The sequence below is a fragment of the Tachysurus fulvidraco genome, chromosome 5 (assembly GCF_022655615.1).
Source record: "Tachysurus fulvidraco isolate hzauxx_2018 chromosome 5, HZAU_PFXX_2.0, whole genome shotgun sequence".
NCBI lineage: Eukaryota > Metazoa > Chordata > Actinopteri > Siluriformes > Bagridae > Tachysurus > Tachysurus fulvidraco.
In genome coordinates this window covers 25,912,486-25,931,134 of record NC_062522.1, presented here as the reverse complement: position 1 = coordinate 25,931,134, position 18,649 = coordinate 25,912,486, and the positions used below count along the sequence as shown (strand labels likewise).

The 18,649-nt window shown below is 38.5% G+C and overlaps 1 protein-coding gene across 8 annotated transcripts in view; it reads right to left on the bottom strand.

Annotated features, from left to right (window-relative positions):
- The window catches only part of LOC113634420 (serine/threonine kinase 11 interacting protein), a 71,860-nt gene that overhangs the window by 50,848 nt on the left and 2,363 nt on the right, over positions 1-18,649 (bottom strand). For 5 of the 8 annotated variants that reach the window (XM_027133362.2, XM_027133364.2, XM_027133363.2 and 2 more), the window contains exons 4-15: positions 17,063-17,137; positions 13,719-13,814; positions 13,532-13,639; positions 13,312-13,383; positions 13,084-13,213; positions 8,598-8,701; positions 7,528-7,617; positions 7,355-7,396; positions 6,993-7,160; positions 5,969-6,041; positions 4,912-5,337; positions 4,030-4,232 (exon numbers count right to left, since the gene is read on the bottom strand). In XM_027133362.2, the coding sequence (XP_026989163.2) occupies positions 4,030-4,232; positions 4,912-5,337; positions 5,969-6,041; positions 6,993-7,160; positions 7,355-7,396; positions 7,528-7,617; positions 8,598-8,701; positions 13,084-13,213; positions 13,312-13,383; positions 13,532-13,639; positions 13,719-13,814; positions 17,063-17,137 (1,587 nt within the window). The remainder of the gene's footprint in view (positions 1-4,029; positions 4,233-4,911; positions 5,338-5,968; positions 6,042-6,992; positions 7,161-7,354; positions 7,397-7,527; positions 7,618-8,597; positions 8,702-13,083; positions 13,214-13,311; positions 13,384-13,531; positions 13,640-13,718; positions 13,815-17,062; positions 17,138-18,649) is intronic. The other 3 variants (XM_047813300.1, XM_027133361.2, XM_027133366.2) reach the window with 3 other exon arrangements.

The window sequence follows — 18,649 nt, the reverse complement described above, 5'->3', positions numbered from 1 at the left end:
TGAGTGGACAACACGGCGAGAGTTTAGAGATGCTGTGTCTTTGTTTTCACAGAAACGTGGCTCAGCAACAGAGTTCCGGGTGCCACCATTCAGCTAGAAGGGCTCACCTCTTTTCATGCCGACAGAAATACAGCTCTGTGCAGTAAGGCTTGCGGTCGTGGGGTGTGTGTTTACATCAACACAGAATTGTGCAAGAACTCTGAGCTTGTTTCTAGTTACTGTTCATTGTCAGTGAAGTTTGTTAGATGCGGGCCATTTGATACGATTATGCAGGCACTTTGTGTAAACAAAATCCAGCACTTTTACCCCTCTCATAGCAAACATCCCACAGCCACTTCCAGGACGGCAGGGACACCCTCTGGGCTGCATGCTCAGCCAACTGCTGTTCACCTTGCTGACTCACGTACGCTTACCTCCACCACGCCTCCAGTAGGTACTGTATACTACCGGTACGTTGCAAAACAACATTTGTTTGTCTTAGGACCCCCAAAAATGGCACCAGTGAAGAGACATGCTTACGAGGCACAACCGCCCCAACCGCTGGACATGTGTGTAAACAGGGCGTTCAAAGTGAAGTTGCAAGCAGTGTGGGAGCGATGGATCACAGACGGCGAACACACCTTTAACTAAGACTGGGAGGCAGCGCCGGACGAGTTATGCCACCATATGTGAATGGATTGTGGATGCCTGGGCTAAGGTATCTGTTTTAACTGTTGTCCGAGCTTTCGCGAAAGCCGCATTATTGCTGAACAGCAACGAGACTAACTCTGACAATGATGAGTGGGAGCCCGGTATGTTTGATGCCGAAATTGCTCAGCTGTTCAATTCAGACACAGAAGATGAGGACTTTGATGGATTTGTTAGAGAAGATTGATTAAAAAATAATGTGTGTGTGTTGTTAAATAGTAGAATAAAGTTAAACTAAACTCACTGTTTTGCTTCTGTTACCTTTTTTTTGTAGACCGTATGTTTTAGCATGCGCCTTATAATACGGTGCGCCTTATGTATGTGTTAAGTACAGAAATAGACCCCGTGATTGAGACTGCGCCTTATAATCCGGTGCGCCTTATGGTGCAGAAAATACGGTAAGTTCACCGATGACATGACTGGGTGGGTCTTATCAGCAAGAATGAGTCACCATACAGAGAGGAGGTGCGACAGTTGTTGATAAAACTAAAGAGATGGTTGTTAAATTCAGGAGAGCACAGAGTGCCCACTCTCCACTGAACATCAATGGATTGTCAAATGGTAAAGAGATCGTTAAGAGTACCAAATTTCTTAGTGTTCATCTAGCAGAGAACTTCACCTGGTCACTTAACACCAGCTCCATCACCAAGAAAGCCCAGCAGCGTCTCTATTTCTTACAAAGTCTGAGGAAAGCCCATCTCACTCCCACCACCCTGACTACGTTTTACAGAGGGACCTTTAAACCAGACAGAGATGCAGCTGCTCAGGATGCTCTTAAGAACTGCACCATCTCAGATCGCAAGACCCTGCAATAAATAATGAGGACAGCTAAGAAGATCATTGGAATCTCTCTTTCCTCCATCATGGACATTTAAACCACACGCTGCATCTGCAAAGCCAGCAGCATTGTGGATGACCCCACATACCCCCACTAGGGTAGCAAAATTCTGGGAATTTTCAAGGCTGGAAACTTTCCATTGGAATTAACGGGAATATATGGGAATATATGGAAATAAACTGGGAATTTAAAAAAAATGCAGATTTGCCTATAACAAGGAACTTAAATGTAGTTTAAAAAAATCTTGCAGCATAATTTTGTTTAAAACAACAAGATTTAATGCAATTTAAGTTTAATTTGTACCCTGCATTCCTCGGTCACTTGCACAAAGCACACTGCCTCCTGGAGAGCCATTGAGACCACACCCCCTGCATGTACTTGCATTCTTCCATAAGATGCACAGTAACACTTTATTTTAGAGTCATTTAACTAGTTGCTTATTAGCATGAATAGTAATAGAATATTGGCTATTTATTAGTACTTAAGCACATATTAATGCCTTATTCTGCATTACCTTATTCTACATTCTTAATTGTACCCAATACCTAAACTTAATAACTACCTTACTAACTCTAAATAAGCAGTAAATTAGGAGTACTACCACATGCACAGATAATTTGATGATCCTCCCACACACACTTGAGAAAAAAATGCTTCATTTTACCTTTTGATCGCGACTTTTTTAGAAAGGCAAGGGTGGGGGATGCTTTCATTTTACAGCAATCATAGGGATATACATTTATTACAATTATTATTACAAGCATAATAATGTTTATTATGCTTTTGTGTTACTCAATGAAAGAATCAATTAAAGTTCTACTTACAATTAAATCAGTCAAGATGTAATTTTTAAAACTTGTATTACCTTGCATGCATGTCTGATTATGACCAATCAAAATGTTTATCTATGTTTGTATATGATATAGTTTACATAAATTTTCATATATTTCCAAATAATTTCCATAAATTCTAGAGATGATCACCAATTACCGATCACCAAGATCATGATCTGCCAATTGCCGATCACAGAATGGCATGGGAATGAGAATCTTTTATCTATAATCTAGCAGAGTTTGTACCATTTTTAGAAATGAAATTAACTCTAAATGAAATTAACTCTAAATGAAATTAGCTCTAAATTAACTCTCATTTTCTAAATTAGAAAATGAGAACTTAAGGCTACTGTAGGCCATCTTTCCCAAATAAGGCAGAGTAACTTAAAATTATTCCAAACAAAGAGGGGTCAGGCAGACCAACACACATCAGATCAGCTTAATGGGATGTAGCCTCTTAATACACTGATTACATTTTATAATTGGCAGCAAAATGTAAAACTTGTTACACCAAGATTGGCTACTGCCACAAAGGACAAAACTATAAGTCACGCGAGTAATTTCCGTCACGTGATCGGCTTTTTTGGGTTCGCCGATCAAGCTATTTTTTTACTAATATCGACCGATCAATCGGAGCATCACTAATAAATTCCCATAAATTCCTGTAAATTCCCATGAAGTTTCCAATTTGGAATATCTCCAAAATTCCCCAGATTAAGTTCCCGTGGAAAGTTTCCGGAAACTTTCCGCCCCATTGCAACCCTACCCCTCACACACACACTTTACACTCCTGCCATCTGGAAAAAGGTACCGAAGCATTCGGGCCCTCACGAACAGACTGTGTAACAGTTTCTTTCCACAAGCCATCAGACTCCTCAATAACTGAACTGAACTTTACAGAGCACAACACACAAACACTCACTCATTTAACTGTGTGGACTGCAGTCTTTCACATTTCAGTTGATTGCTGTTTTGCATGATACATTACTATTCCATTATTTCTGCACATGCAATATAGAACAAACTTTTGTGTATTGTCTTCTGTATAATGTCTTGTATTGTTTGTTTGCACTGTCTTTTGTCTTGCACCGTCTTTTTGTCTTGTGTTGCACTGTTTGCATGAGGTTGCACAGATATACTTTATGTTGCTAGGACTGACTTATGTCCTTAGCTCTGTATTTGTTCTATGTAGAACCATGGTTCTGGAGAAACATTGTCTCATTTCACTGTGTACTGCCACAGCTATATATGGTTGAAATGACAATAAAAGCTTCTTGACTTGACAATCTAAGTATGCAAAGTATTGGAACAGATAGTCTACAAGTAAGTAATATACATAATAGATCGTTTATCTGCATGTAAGTTGCTCCTCATTAAACTGTTACCTTCTTACAGTGTTACAGCAGATCCTTTAATTATTTATTTTATGGGGATGGAAGATAAAGTCCTTTGTTGTACTGGTAGTGCCTGAACAATGTGCTCACTGAGTTCTGAAGTAAGAGCAGTTAAATAAAATAATTCATTTCATAAAATTATAATTATTCATTCAGTGAAGTTATTCAAATTCATTATCCAATTTCAAATCCAATATACTGTGACAGAGTCTTGATAGATAATAATTAATAGTATTGTTTAAATTAATTAAACTGTAGAAGATAAAACATATCTGACCTTCTTGGTCCAGGTGACTTGAGAGGTGGTGACCTGCCGCAAACTGTCAAGCTCAAATCGGTTCCTGACACACCCCTGGTGCATGTCCACCTCCAAAATATAAGCCGGATAAACTCGCAGAAACATTGGCTCTGAGACCTTCCTCTTGTTAAAATCTTCAATCTCAGAAAGCACCCTTACCAGCATAGGCCTACACACGTCCACTGTGGAATACAATATAGGAGTAAATATATTAATATTTGAATAAAAACTTTTTCACCTAAAATGATATTTAATATTTTGTTGAAATCTAAAGAGAGAAATGTTTCTCTTTACACATGCATTTCAACCACAATTAAAGGTAAAGCATTTGGAGTTGTGGTTACCTTCAAAAATAAAAAGAAATAACATGACTTTTAGGTTGTTTGTGACTTGTAGTGGAATTCAAATGAAATATTTAAATGTAAATATCTGATATTACAAAGTAAATTGATTAAGCTTATGGCTGTTTCACTGTGTCATTTATCTAGATCCTACCTATTATCAACTATCTACCTTAACAATCATTTTGAGAGAATATCATTATTAGCTATCAAGGTGCTCATGAGTCTAAAACCAGGATTCTGCAAATTTACTTTGTAATAAACAAATAAACTAAAATTACTCAAATGTAGAGGTACAACAAGATCAGGATGAAGATTATAAAGCTTATACAAATCACAATTCATGTTTTTTATACACTCATCGTCAAAGGAGTAAAGTTATAAGAAAAGCACTATGACTACGCCTGGACCAAGATTAGTAAGTAATGCCTTAGTTTGAAAAAAAAAATAGACAAACATGCCATTAAAACTTTAAAAGATCCAGTAAAACATTATTAAAAAAATCAATTGCCATTCAGACCTCCAAGGTCCTCTTCTTCTTCTCCAAATGTTGGATTAGAGTAGGCCTTATCTGGAGGCTGTTGGTCTTGAGGACTTTTCTCTAGGGTAGACTCCATACCTACAAAGCTGTGGTCTGTTGACTGCAGGGTAGATTCAGTCTCAGGTTGGAATTCCATGATCCCTTCTTCTGTTTTAAGCTCAGAGGATAGCAGTGGGACAGGGAGAAAGTCTAATTTGGGAATGGTGGAATCATTTCTGGTTAATGGAGGTGAGGGATTGCAAAGGTTTTCAGTAATCGGTTGTGCTACAAGTCCCTCCACCTTGGGGCCAGACAGTAGGGCTGAGGAGTCATGTATATGATGCTGATAGCGAAGCCAGTCCTTGCCCATCTGCTCCCGAAAGCTGTCCAACTTTTCAATGTCCTTCTGGTGGCAAAGGATGATGTCTTTGTAGAATGAAAAACACAAAAATTAAGGAATAAGAAGTCATTAAGTAAATCATTGTGTTTTCAAAAAAATTATTAAAAAAACATTATTTTATTATTATGATTACCATGACAAAAACTTATACCACCATATGTGCAAACAGGTTTGTTATACAGCTAAGCATTTATGCTTTTTGAAACTCAGACTGACACTGCCTGTGCTGACATTACTGTCCTAGTGTTCTTGTATTATCTAGTATGGTAGAGAATGCTATAGGTCACAGTAATGGAAAAACTATAACACATTTTCTACAAAAACACAAATGTTTCGAGCACTTCAGCCCACATATAGCTCTTTTTTTTTTTTAACTATACAATATTAAATAGGTGTTCAAAAAAAATGTAGAGATGTGGTAGCCTAGTGGTTAAGGTGTTGGGCTACCAATCGGAAGGTTGTGAGTTCGATTCCTACATATAGGAATATATATATATAGTGGTGCTTAAATGTTTTTGTTGAACTGATGGTACTTAAATGTTTTTGCTTAACAATGTAGCCCATGTTGCCCGGAATCCCTTTTATGCATGAGGGGCCTGAATGCCCTCAGAGCTGGTATTAACTGGCACAAAAACACAGCACATATTTTGCACTCACCTTGCAAATTTAATGAACTGGGCTCTGTATCACTGGGTTCCGAGATGCTAGCTGTCCTCACCTTCACTTTCTGCTACACAGCATCCACCAAGAAAAAATAGTTGCAAAACAATAAACTTACATGAACACAAATATTAGATACACATAACATTGTTTAACTTGTTACAATGCCACCTGTAAATGGGAGAGATATAATCTGCAGCAAGTGAACTGTTAGCTCTTAAAGTAGAAGGAATTTAAAGACTTGAACAATGGCCAAACTCTGATGTGTAAATGACTGGGTTAGAGCTTGTGGGGTGTTCCCAATATGCATTGTTTAGTACCTACCAAAGTGGTTCAAGGAAGGAACTCTGGTGAACCTTTGACAGATTCCTGGGCTTGCCTATCTAGTCTAAGCCCACAGAGGAGCTACTGATGCATACATTTCTTAAAAATCTGGCACTAATAAAATGGTGTCGGAAAACACAGTCCACTGCAGCTTGTTGTATAATGCAGTGTGGCAGGGTGATTAGAGTACACTTCCATTAGGGAATACCGTTGCCATGAAATAGTGCATACTGGTGGCATATATTAAAGGTAAGCAATGAACATGTATCCAGCGAAAGATGTAAAAGAAAATGTCAGACCAGGCCCAACCCATCCATTGCTCCACAGACCGGTTCTGATTCTTCTGTGCCCATTGTAAGCACTTTTGGCAGACAGGTGTCAGTATGAGCACTCTGACCTGTCTGGAGGTGAGGAGCACTGTACATAGCAAGCTATGATGCATTGTGTTGTGCTGATACCTTTCTATTATAGCCAGCATTAACTTGAGGTACTAACTCACAAACTAACCAACAAATTCATGTAAAACAAGAAAATGTTTAACCATTTACAGTATTCTAAATTATGAAAATGTGAAATAAATTGTGTTTTATCTCCTGTGACAGTGAAAAAGTCATGTCACGTCAACTACCCCTATACAAGTTGAGTCATCAGCATTATAGTGAGTAGATGGGGACGTCTTTGGCATTTGCAACATCACCTTTGATTTCCTTCTATAAATTTGACTTGTTCCAAATTCACTGGTAGGCAAGCTGTCACCCAATTCTTCTCTGTCACTTGACATGTCCTGTACAATATGCCCAGGTGCCATGGTAATTTGATGCGTTTGGTATATATGGTGTATAAGCTGCCTAGGTTTAGGCAAGACCTGCAAAAACGTAAAAATCAGATTTTTTTTCACCCACACTAAAAGGAATTGAATACAGAAATTAATATAAGTAATCCATCAATCTGCCACATCAAGCTCTGTAAAAACTATTAAGACACATTTTAAAAACATTTCAAGTGTCATCAATATAAAATATTGTTTCCTACAAATATTCGCAGAAAAAAACTGCTTACTGCAAGCTCAGTGGATGACAATGTAGAACCATCCAGTTGAAACTAAGAGAAAGACACATATGTAAGAAAAGAAATCTATACGAATTAAATAATTGTAATTAAATAATTAAACATTGTAATTAAATAATTATGTGAAGTCAGTGAAAAACAGCAGTAGCACATGTAATACACACTCCTCTAAAAGCTGCTCGTGGAGAAAGGTGATATATGGTTGAGTTCCTGTGTGATTTCTGGAAGTACAGAGGATTGCCTTCTAGAGTCAACTAAAAGAAATTTAGAAGAAAAAGAAAGTTAAAACAAAACAATAATACCATACATTTAAGGCATTTGGGTTTGCCAAAAGATGAATACAATATTGAATACTTTTGCTTCCTAGTATTTATATCTTTATAAATTATGAATTAATTTTTGAAGGTGAAAGCTACGCAACATATACTGGCCCAGTGTGAAAAGTAACTACTAAATTACTCAGATTTAAACCAAATGTAATTTACAACTGAGTAGACAAACCCAGGCTTGGTTACATCCAACTCTGTTGGACCAATTATTGAAATATCATTCTGGAACAGGTTACAAAGCCATTTCTAAGGTTTTCTCCATTTTCAAATAGAGAAAACCTGGAACAGTGATGAATCTTCCCACATTTTGCCAGCTTGAGACTGGGAAAGAATTGTATAAATGGTATAAAGAACTGTATAAAGAACTGAAAACTACTGCTAACCAAGAGGCTCAGCTCACATTTCGTTGCTGTGGCAGGCACTTAAATCTAAAAAGCCCTCGAAATGTGGCTTAATTAAAGCAGTTCTGCAAATTACAGTGGGCCATCAATCCTAGACTGAAATATGAAAATCTGATATGCAAGTAACAGAAACATTTGGATGAACATTTGGATGAAGTGTAAGGGTTATTATGTTTTCCATATGGTTAAAATAAGTTGCATAAACTTTCTCCTCAATGATGATAATTTTTTTTAAAAAAATCATATATTATCTCACTCATTTTTGTATGAAGACCTATAACCGGTTAATTTGAAAAATATGCAATAGCACAAAGCACAGCTGTTTGTATACTTTTTCACAGGACTGTGCAGTATGTATACAGAGACAGTCCCGATTTTTAGGCACACTTTATCCCTACATTCAGTACATTTTCAACAGGTACATTTAGAATAGCAACAGTGAGCAAGTAAACATTATATTCAGCCTTACTACTCAAAAAAATCAAATCATGAACATTTTCCCACCATATTGAGATCATGCAGAAAGGCAAGTGGGGCTAGTTGTGTGTGCTCCATTAGCAAGTTGAAGGCCAGGTCAAGACACTGAAGAGAAGATAAGTGCTCAACTCCTGCAGTCAAAAAATCAGATATGTTTGTGTGTGGGTTGCCTGTTGACAAAGCCTGTATACTCTTCTTCCCATAAACATATAAATTAATAATAATAAGAAAAATAACAAAAAATATATAAGAATAATCATCCAATTAAATAATTATTAACATTAGTAGTAGTAGTAGTATTTTAGCTTGACAACGCTAATATATTCTCCATATCTTCCTTTTTCACATTATTTTCCTGCCTTTACATAGCCAGTGCTCTGTTCTGTTTATTATTCTAAATCAAGCACTGAAAATGCCAGAACTGTTGGATTTTGTTTGTATTTTTATTAGGGGCAAAGCACCAAAGGTGAGTGCACCTATGGTATTTGTTAGTTTTCTTTGTCGTCTTGTTATTATTCTATACTAGAAGTATATGGCAGTCAGTTCAATAATACAGTAAATACTAGCATTACCAATGGTTCAAATTTACTAATTTCTACTAAGTACTAATTTCACCAGACTTTTCATTTTCAGCCTTACTGCATTTTTGATTTTAGGACTAAAGTTAACAGAGCTTTTGATATTTAAAAGTGTTTGAATGTAAAAAAAAATCTTATGTTGAAGCTGCCACCAAACTTTACAGACATTTTAAGAATGCGGTCTTAAAAGACCCTAGGTGGCACTATAATAAATAAAAAGAAAAATGTTTTTTTTAACTAGATTTGTAAAGTTTGTCACGTCAAACTTTGATTTTGGCTTTGACAAAGTATTCGCAAAGGCCGGTGCTTTTTGGAGGCAAATGGACATAAGGGTTAGTGTTACTTTTGGAGGCAAGTGGACAGAAAGCTAGGTTGACAAAACATTTAGAAGTAAGTGGAGACGAGCATGTGATGTCATCCGAATACTCTTGAGGAAGTTCCCCACATTGGGCTGAGTGTTTTGAAATGTCACATGTCCATGGTGTCCTAATTTCTTAATTTTCACGTGACATCATCAGAATACCTGTGAGGAAGTTCCCCTCGTTGTTCTGAGTGTTTTGATATGTCATGTTGTAAAAGGTTTTTTGATTTTGCATATATTGGGGCGGAGCTGCAGGACAATCGAAAGGCCAGTCGATACACCAATTTAAAATTTTGTTTAGAGTATCACCCTAAAGGAGCTGGCCGAGTTTGTTGTAGATAGTTTGAAAGCTTGCCGAGTTATAAACCTCCAAAATTTATAATGGGTGTCTATGGGGGAAAAAGGCCATTTTGAGAACCGGTAACAGACGTACCGGAACCCGGATCGCTTAGAAAAGTAATAGCAACAAACTTCAGACCAGGGTCTACACATATCCGAATTTGGTGCATGTGGCTCAAAAGCCCTAGGAAGAGTTACTCTTTATAAATTTTTGTCTAAGCTTAAACAGGAAAACAGAATGTTGGCTTCTACAAAGCCAACATAAAAAGTTGGCTAAGAAAAATAACTCCAGTAGCATAACAGAATGTTGGCTTCTACAAAGCCAACATAATTATTGGGATAGTGCTAAGGAAGATAAGATGTTCCTCTTATTATTTTTTGCTACAAATAAAAATGATTGAGCATACCAAACGGTACGTCCTACAGACATTAAGCTTAATCTGTATCCAGTGCTCCCTCACACTACAAAGGCATTAGAGACGAGACTGATCGTTCTAATGGTGATGCAAAGCATTTTTTTGTTTTGTCCCATAGCTCAAATAGTGTTAGTTTTACAGTGAAAATTATTTTCGATACTTTGATACCAGTTTTATTCTAGAGAGATATACCTGGGTTCTCCCTAGAAGTCAAGTCAAGTCAAGAAGTCAAGAAGCTTTTTATTGTCATTTCAACCATATATAGCTGTTGCAGTACACAGTGAAATGAGACAACGTTTCTCCAGGATCAAGGTGCTACATAAAACAAAGACAGGGCTAAGGACATGTAAGTAGTCTTAGCCACATAAAGTGCAACTGTGCAACCTGGTGCAAACAGTGCAGGACAAGACAAGCAAGACAGTGCAGGACAAAAGACAGTGCAGGACAAAAAACAGTGCAGACATTAAGTTACAAGACAATACAAAAAGTACAAAAAATGCAATACACAAAAGACAATAAACAGTAACAGAAACAGCGCCGACCGACCGGTGTAAATACTGAATGGCCTGAATAGCCATTTAGTGCTGATGGTTTTTAATTTTCTGATGCCATCTACAGCATCAACCTGATGTTGGCACTATTGCACAGGGTTTACATTTTGTTCTATATCTAGGACAGTTTGCATTTGTAAATTCAATCACAGAATCAAGCAAAAAAAAAAACTTTCGATAACTTAGTTTCCAAAGGATATGTTTGGTTTTTAAATTAATAATGCCCCTTCATGCCTAATTTGCTTGAGATCCCATCAGTTACTAGTTTGTCACTACCTGAACAAATCCCACAAGTTTTATGATGATAGCTCAATATTGATACTGCCAAATACCTTCTGAAACCATGACTGTCCAATCACAATGAATTCTCATCATGAAAAATGCAAATACAGTTTACAACATAGACGCACCATGACAAATATCAGCACATTTATTATGTTGGCTTAGTAGAAGCCAAAATTCTGATTTCCGTTATAAGGTTATTATTATTATTATTATTATTATTATTATTATTATTCTTAGACAAAAATTTATTACAAAAATGCGGCCTAGGGCGTTCGAGCCACATGCACGAAATTCGGATATTTCGTATTCCGAAAAATTCCGAAAAGTCCTCTAAGCTCTCACACACACAATACATCCAACATTAAGAATTGCATGTACTGTTCTATGCAGTATAATACGTAGAATCCCATAATGACTGCAGTATTGACATGAAATGTACAAACCCTCAGTAGCCACTTTTTGCCAAAAGTATTGGCACCCCACCGGGTATTCTGGTGACGTCACTCGACACCACATGACGTCACGTGTAGCCCAGCCCCCAAAACAAGCGAAATCAAAAATTTGCACAACATGGACATGTGACACATCAAAACACTCAGCACAATAAGGGGAACTGCCCCACGGGTGTTCTGGCCACGTCACGTGACGTCATGTGATGACACTTCACATAAGCTTATTATGTTGGCTTTGTAGAAGCCAACATTCTGATTTCCGTTATAAGCTTATTATTATTATTATTATCATACAAAAATTTATTTAAAAAAATGCGGCCTAGGGCATTCGAGCCACATGCACCAAATTCGGATATGTTGTAGACCCTGGTCTGTAGTTTGTTGCTTCTATTTTTCTAAGAGATCGGAATTCCGGCATTCCCGGTACGGAAGCTTAAAGTGGCCTTTTTTCCCCATAGACTTCCATTATAAACTTTTGAGGTTTATAACTCGGCAAGTTTTCGAGCGATTTACACCGAACTCGGACAGGTTCTTTAGGACCTTACTCCGGACAAAGTTTTTTTTTCGGACTTCCGACGGAATTTTCGGTTTTCCCGTAGTCGACGGTCGAACATCCCATGGATTTGAGTAGGGAATTCCGAAAAGTCCTCTAAGCTCTCACACACAATACATCCAACATTAAGAATTGCATGTACTGTTCTATGCAGTATAATAAGTAGAATCCCATAATGACTGCAGTATTGACATGAAATGTCCAAACCCTCAGTAGCCACTTTTTGCCAAAAGTATTGGCACCCCGCCGGGTATTCTGGTGACGTCATTCGACACCACATGAACACGTGTAGCCCACGTGTAGCCCACGTGTAGCCCCGCCCCCAAAACAAGCGAAATCAAAAATTTGCACAACATGGACATGTGACATATCAAAACACTCAGCACAATGAGGGGAACTGCCCCACGGGTATTCTGGTCACGTCATGTGACGTCACGTGTAGCCCCGCCCCCAAAACAAGCGAAATCAAAAATTTGCACAACATGGACATGTGACATATCAAAACACTCAGCACAATGAGGGGAACTGCCCCACGGGTATTATGGTCACGTCACATGTAGCCACGCCCCCAAAACAAGCGAAATCAAGAATTTGCACAAAATGGACATGTGACATATCAAAACACTCAGCACATTGAGGGGAACTGCCCCACGTTTATTCTGGTCACATCACGTGACATCACGTGACGTCACATGAAAATCAAAAATTTGCACAACATGGACATGTGACATATCAAAACACTCAGCAGAATGAGGGGAAATACCTCACAGGTATTCAGATCACGTCACATGCTCATGTCCGCTCACCTCCAAAAGTATTGGCACCCTAGCGGTCCAGTAGCTTTCACAATCTTTGTCCACTCGCCTCCAAAATGCACCGGCCTTTGCGAATTCTTGCACCGTCAAAGCCAACATCAAAGTTTGTCGCAACAAACTTTACAAATCTAGTTGCACTTGAGAGCCTTTCCAGTACACTCACCATTAATACTTTCCAGTTGATTATGTCTGAGCACCAAAGTGACCAGTCTTGTTCTAGCATTCAGGCTAAGCTCTGGTGCTTTTTGCAGGTTGTTATAGGCAAGATTAAGATGTTTGAGATCACAGAGTGGCTGGAGACAAAAAATATCATATAATAGTGTTACCAAACTTCATGGATAATACAGATTATATAATTCATAATAAAATGTACACCAAAAACTGAGCCTGCCTTCAGAAATTCAGCACACTCCTTGATCTTGTTATGGCTTAAATCCAATGACTTTAGGATATTCAACAAACTCTGTATTAAAAAAAAAACAGTCAAAATCGGGGGTGGCGGGGGGGTGGGGTGTTGAGACGACATAGGGGAACATTAAATACTATATCAAACAGCAAAATGAATTTAACGCATAACATCCACATTGAGGCAGAGAATCAAAGTGTCTTACCAGGGATTTATCAAGACAGGAAATATAGTTGTAGCTGAAGTTCAGAGTGTGAAGTTCTAACCAAGGCAGGGCAGTACTGAGATCTCCTCCACAAAGTAACAATATTTCCTGGAACACCCACAAGGTAAACTTTAGAAATCTAGACTATAACAGTAATCATTTGTATGCTAACATCAGAAACTCATACCTCAAAAGTGTTGAGGCTTTTAGAGCAGATGAAGACCTCCAGCTGAGAGTAGAGACCACGTAGCCCTTCCAGACAACGAGGAGGTATTCTTTTCAGCTAGATGCACAAACACCAATTAACACAGTTAATGGCAAATGGAGAACTGTATATATATGTATGTGTGTGTGTGTGTGTGTGTATACATTATATACATGTATACACACACACATACTCCGACCACTTTATTAGGTACACCTGTCCAACTGCTCGTTAACGCAAATTTCTAATCAGCCAATCACATGGCAGCAACTCAATGCATTTTGGCATGTATACATGGTCAAGATGATCTGCTGCAGTTCAAACAGAGTGTCAGAATGGGGAAGAAAGGTGATTTAAGTGACTTTGAACGTGGCATGGTTGTTGGTGACAGACGGGCTGGTCTGAGTATTTCAGAAACTGCTGATCTACTGGGATTTTCCCGCACAACCATCTCTAGGGTTTACAGAGAATGGTCCGAAAAAGAGAAAATATCCACTGAGCAGCAATTCTGTGGGCACAAATTCCTTGTTGATGCCAGAGGTCAGAGGAGAATGGCCAGACTGGTTCAAGCTGATAGAAAGGCAACAGTAACTCAAATAACCACTCATTACAACCGAGGTATGCAGAAGAGCATCTCTGAACACACAACACGTCGAACCTTGAGGCGGATGGGCTACAGCAGCAGAAGACCACACCGGGCGCCACTCCAGCTAAGAACAGGAAACTGAGGCTACAATTCGCACAGGCTCACCAAAATTGGACAAGAGAAGATTGGAAAAGTGTTGCCTGGTCTGATGAGTCTCGATTTCTGCTGCGACATTCGGATGGTAGAGTCAGAAGTCACCAGATCACAATCCAATAGAGCACCTTTGAGATGTGGTGTAACGGGAGATTTGCATCATGGATGTGCAGCCGACAAATCTGCAGCAACTGCCTGATGTTATTATGTCAATATGGACCAAAATCTCTGAGGAAAGTTTCCAGTGCCTTGTTGAATCTGTCACGAAGGATTAAGGCAGTAAGGGGGTCCAACCCAGTACTAGTAAGGTGTACCTGTACACCTAATTAAGTGGCCAGTGAGTGTGTGAGTTTTTATATATATATATATATATATATATATATATATATATATATATATATATATATATATAAAATATATATATATATATATATATATATATAATATATGTGTGTGTGTGTGTGTGTGTGTGTGTATATATACACACATATATACGTATATATACACACACACACAAATGACACTTTGCTACAAACTGTTTGGTGAAGAAAAGCATGGATTACTGGAACCATGGAACCATGTCCTGTGGTTTGTTGAGACCAAGATAAACTTATTTGGTTCAGATGGTGTCAAGCGTGTGTGGCGGCAACCAGGTGAAGAGTACAAAGACAAGTGTGTCTTGCCTACAGTCAAGCATGGTGGTGAGAGTGTCATGGTCTGGGGTTGCATGATGCAGCCGGCACTGGGGTGCCAACATGTACTGTGACATACTGAAGCAGAGCACGATTCCTTCCCTTCGGAGACTGGGCCGTAGGGCAGTATTCTAACATAATAACGACCCCAAAGACAACTCCAAGATGACCACTGCCTTGCTAAAGAAGCTGAGGGTAAAGCTGTTATACAAGCTGTACACTCACTACCTTACATTGTAGCAGAGTGTCATTTCTTCGTATATACAGTGGGTACGGAAAGTATTCAGACCCCTTTAAATTTTTCACTCTTTGTTTCATTGCAGCCATTTGCTAAAATCAACACTGTCCATTTCTTCTGATCCTCCTTGAGATGGTTATACTCCTTCAATGGAGTCCAGCTGTGATTAATTAAACTGATTGGACTTGATTAGGAAAGGCACATACCTGTCTATATAAGACCTTACAGCTCACAGTGCGAAGGAACTGCCCATGGAGCTGAGACAGAATTGCGGCAAGGCACGGATCTGGCCAAGGTTACAAAAGAATTTCTACAGCACTCAAGGTTCCTAAGAGCACAGTGGCCTCCATAATCTTTAAATGGAAGAAGTTTGGTGAAAGAGGTAAAGATGCAGTAGGGAGATGGGAGAGGTAAAGATGCAGTAGGGAGATGGGAGAAAGTTGCAGAAAGTCAACCATCACTGCAGCCCTCCACCAGTCCAGTCTCCACAGACTGGGCCAAAGATTTACCTTCCAACAAGACAATGACCCTAAGCACACAGCTAAAATAACAAAGGAGTGGCTTCGGAACAACTCTGTGACCATTTTTGACTGGCCCAGCCAGAGCCCTGACCTAAACCCAATTGAGCATCTCTGGAGAGACCTGAAAATGGCTGTCCACCAACGTTCACCATCCAACCTAACAGAACTGGAAAGGATCTGCAAGGAAGAATAGCAGAGGATCCCCAAATCCAGGTGTGGAAACTTGTTGCATCTGTCTCAAGAAGCTCAAAAGGGTGCTTCTACTCACTACTTAGCAAAGTGTCTGAATACTTATTACCAATGTGATATTTCAGTTTTTCTTTTTTAATAAATTTGCAAAAATTTCTACATGGCTGTTTTTTCTGTCAAGATGGGGTGCTGAGTGTACATTTAATGAGAAATAAAATGAACCTTTTTGTTCAAATGGCTGCAATGAAACAGAGTGAAAAATACAAAGGGGTCTGAATACTTTCCGTACCAACTGTGTATATATACGGTGTATAATATATATACATACACAAACACACAGTACACACAAATAATAGAATATATATATATAATGTATGCAAAAGAACAGAAGCCTTAATTTTATACATTACAGCACATCCCAACTTTGAATGTTGGGGTCAGAGCATAGTGTCAGCCATGATGCATGGCACGTGGATCAGACGAGGGTTAAGGGCCTTGCTTAAGGGCCCAGCAGTGGCAGTTTGGCAGTGCTTGTGCTTGACCCTCGACCACTGCCCCAATTATATATTATAATGTAATTAAAAGAGAAACATTATTATCCTTTTTTGTTGATGTAGAAAATACAATAAAATATATATCACTTAACTATTCATTTACAGGTTTTACGCCTTTATCCAAAGCAACTTACATTTTTATCTCATTTCATACAACTGGGCAGTTGAGGGTTAAGGGCCTTGCACAGGTCCCAACAGTGGCATCTTGGTGGAGCTGGGATTCAAACTCACAAGCTTCCAATCAGTAGTCCAACACCTTTACCACTAAGCTACCACATCCACTATATCCCTTTTACACAACTTAGAATGCTTGCTCTTTGAGTGAACTATTCATGACACATGTTACAGCAAATGATTTAAAATGAAAAATTCTGAAGCATAACATTAACTTACCTCTAAGTGCTTGAGGGACTTAAAGGGGAAAATTTTCACAGTGGACTGCAGTATTACCCCAGGTGGATGGACAAGCTGTTTTAGCACAAACATTATTAAAACACTGGCAACAGTTCTGTACAGATGTTCTTTTAAAATCTCAATAGAATACAATCTGCGTTTTTGAAGCTCACTGGAATTATGAAGTTTGGGTGTCATAAAGAGGAGCAATTTTCCTTCTGCAACATACACGAATATGGCAAAAGATTTGTGGACACCTAACAATTACACCAATGTGAGTCCTTTTATAATGTCTTGGTATAATGTATAATGTCTATATGGGTGTAACATTACATTTTCCCATCACTGGAACTAGCCCAACCTTTTACAGCATGACAACTCCCTAGTGCAATAGCATGAAGACATGGTTTTCCTTAAGGTTTAACTCATGTGGCCTGCACAAAGCTCTGACATCAAACATCTATTTTGAATGAAACAGAGTGTCAGTTGCACTCTAGGCTTCCTTGCCTGCCATCGGTGCCTTACTTCAAAAATGGCTTAATCTCATAGAGGAATATGTGCATTTGCAAAATTTTGGCTAAATAACAATATCATTCAGACATTTGGGAGATTCTTACACTCAATCTGCAAATGGCTTAAAGCTCATATAGGAATGCATGTAGGAAAATTAATGAATAACCTTTAATCAATTTTATGATGGGAGCAGCAGCAGGACATCAAGGACCATCTCATGATGGTCATGAGCAATCCATGATTACCATGTATCACTCAGCCATTTGGGGTGATGATGCCTATTAACAGTACTAAGCAAAGGTAAATGTGAGTGTGATCACCATTTGCAGACATTCGACATAAGTCGGGACACACGCTTCATATATTTTGTCACTGCAGTGCTGTAATTTATTTAGTTACAGGCTACAATAAACAGACTGAGTAAGGAGCTCAAGAATCTCTGTAACTCATTGCTGGCTATTCATAACAAAGACAAATAGCAAATTTAGCTCAGTCATTAGAACAAGATGTATTGTGATCCGGATGTGCAAATATGAACTTAGTAATGAAGTCATAGTAAAGAACTATCAACAAAGTGGGGCCATGGTGAGCCCAACTGTGTGAGATCATACACAATGTTTGACAAATGCAGAGATTCAGTTTAAAAGCTCTGCCACAAAACTAAAAGCATAACTTGTAAGATAAATGGTTCCATTGATCAATTAAAACCATTAAAACCATCTGTACATTTTTTTGGAGCAATGTATACGTGTTTGTGATGTTTCCTGTGTTGTGTGAAAAAAAGGGGGGACAGAATGAATCATTATGTCTGCAAATGTTTTTTTCCCCCCAGATTTCCATCGCAAAAAAAAAATAAAGATGGCCAATTGGACTAGGATGGCAGCCCTCCAGGGAATGGTACTTTTGACAACATTCCTGAGATATGGTGCTGTAACAACTACTTCATCTACAGGCCACCTAACAGAAGATGATCTTCTGGGGTTTGTAGTGGTTTTGCTAGTAAATAATATTTCACATTTTAACAAAATTTAAAGTCACAATCCTACTGACCATGCTTCATAACTGATTAAATCT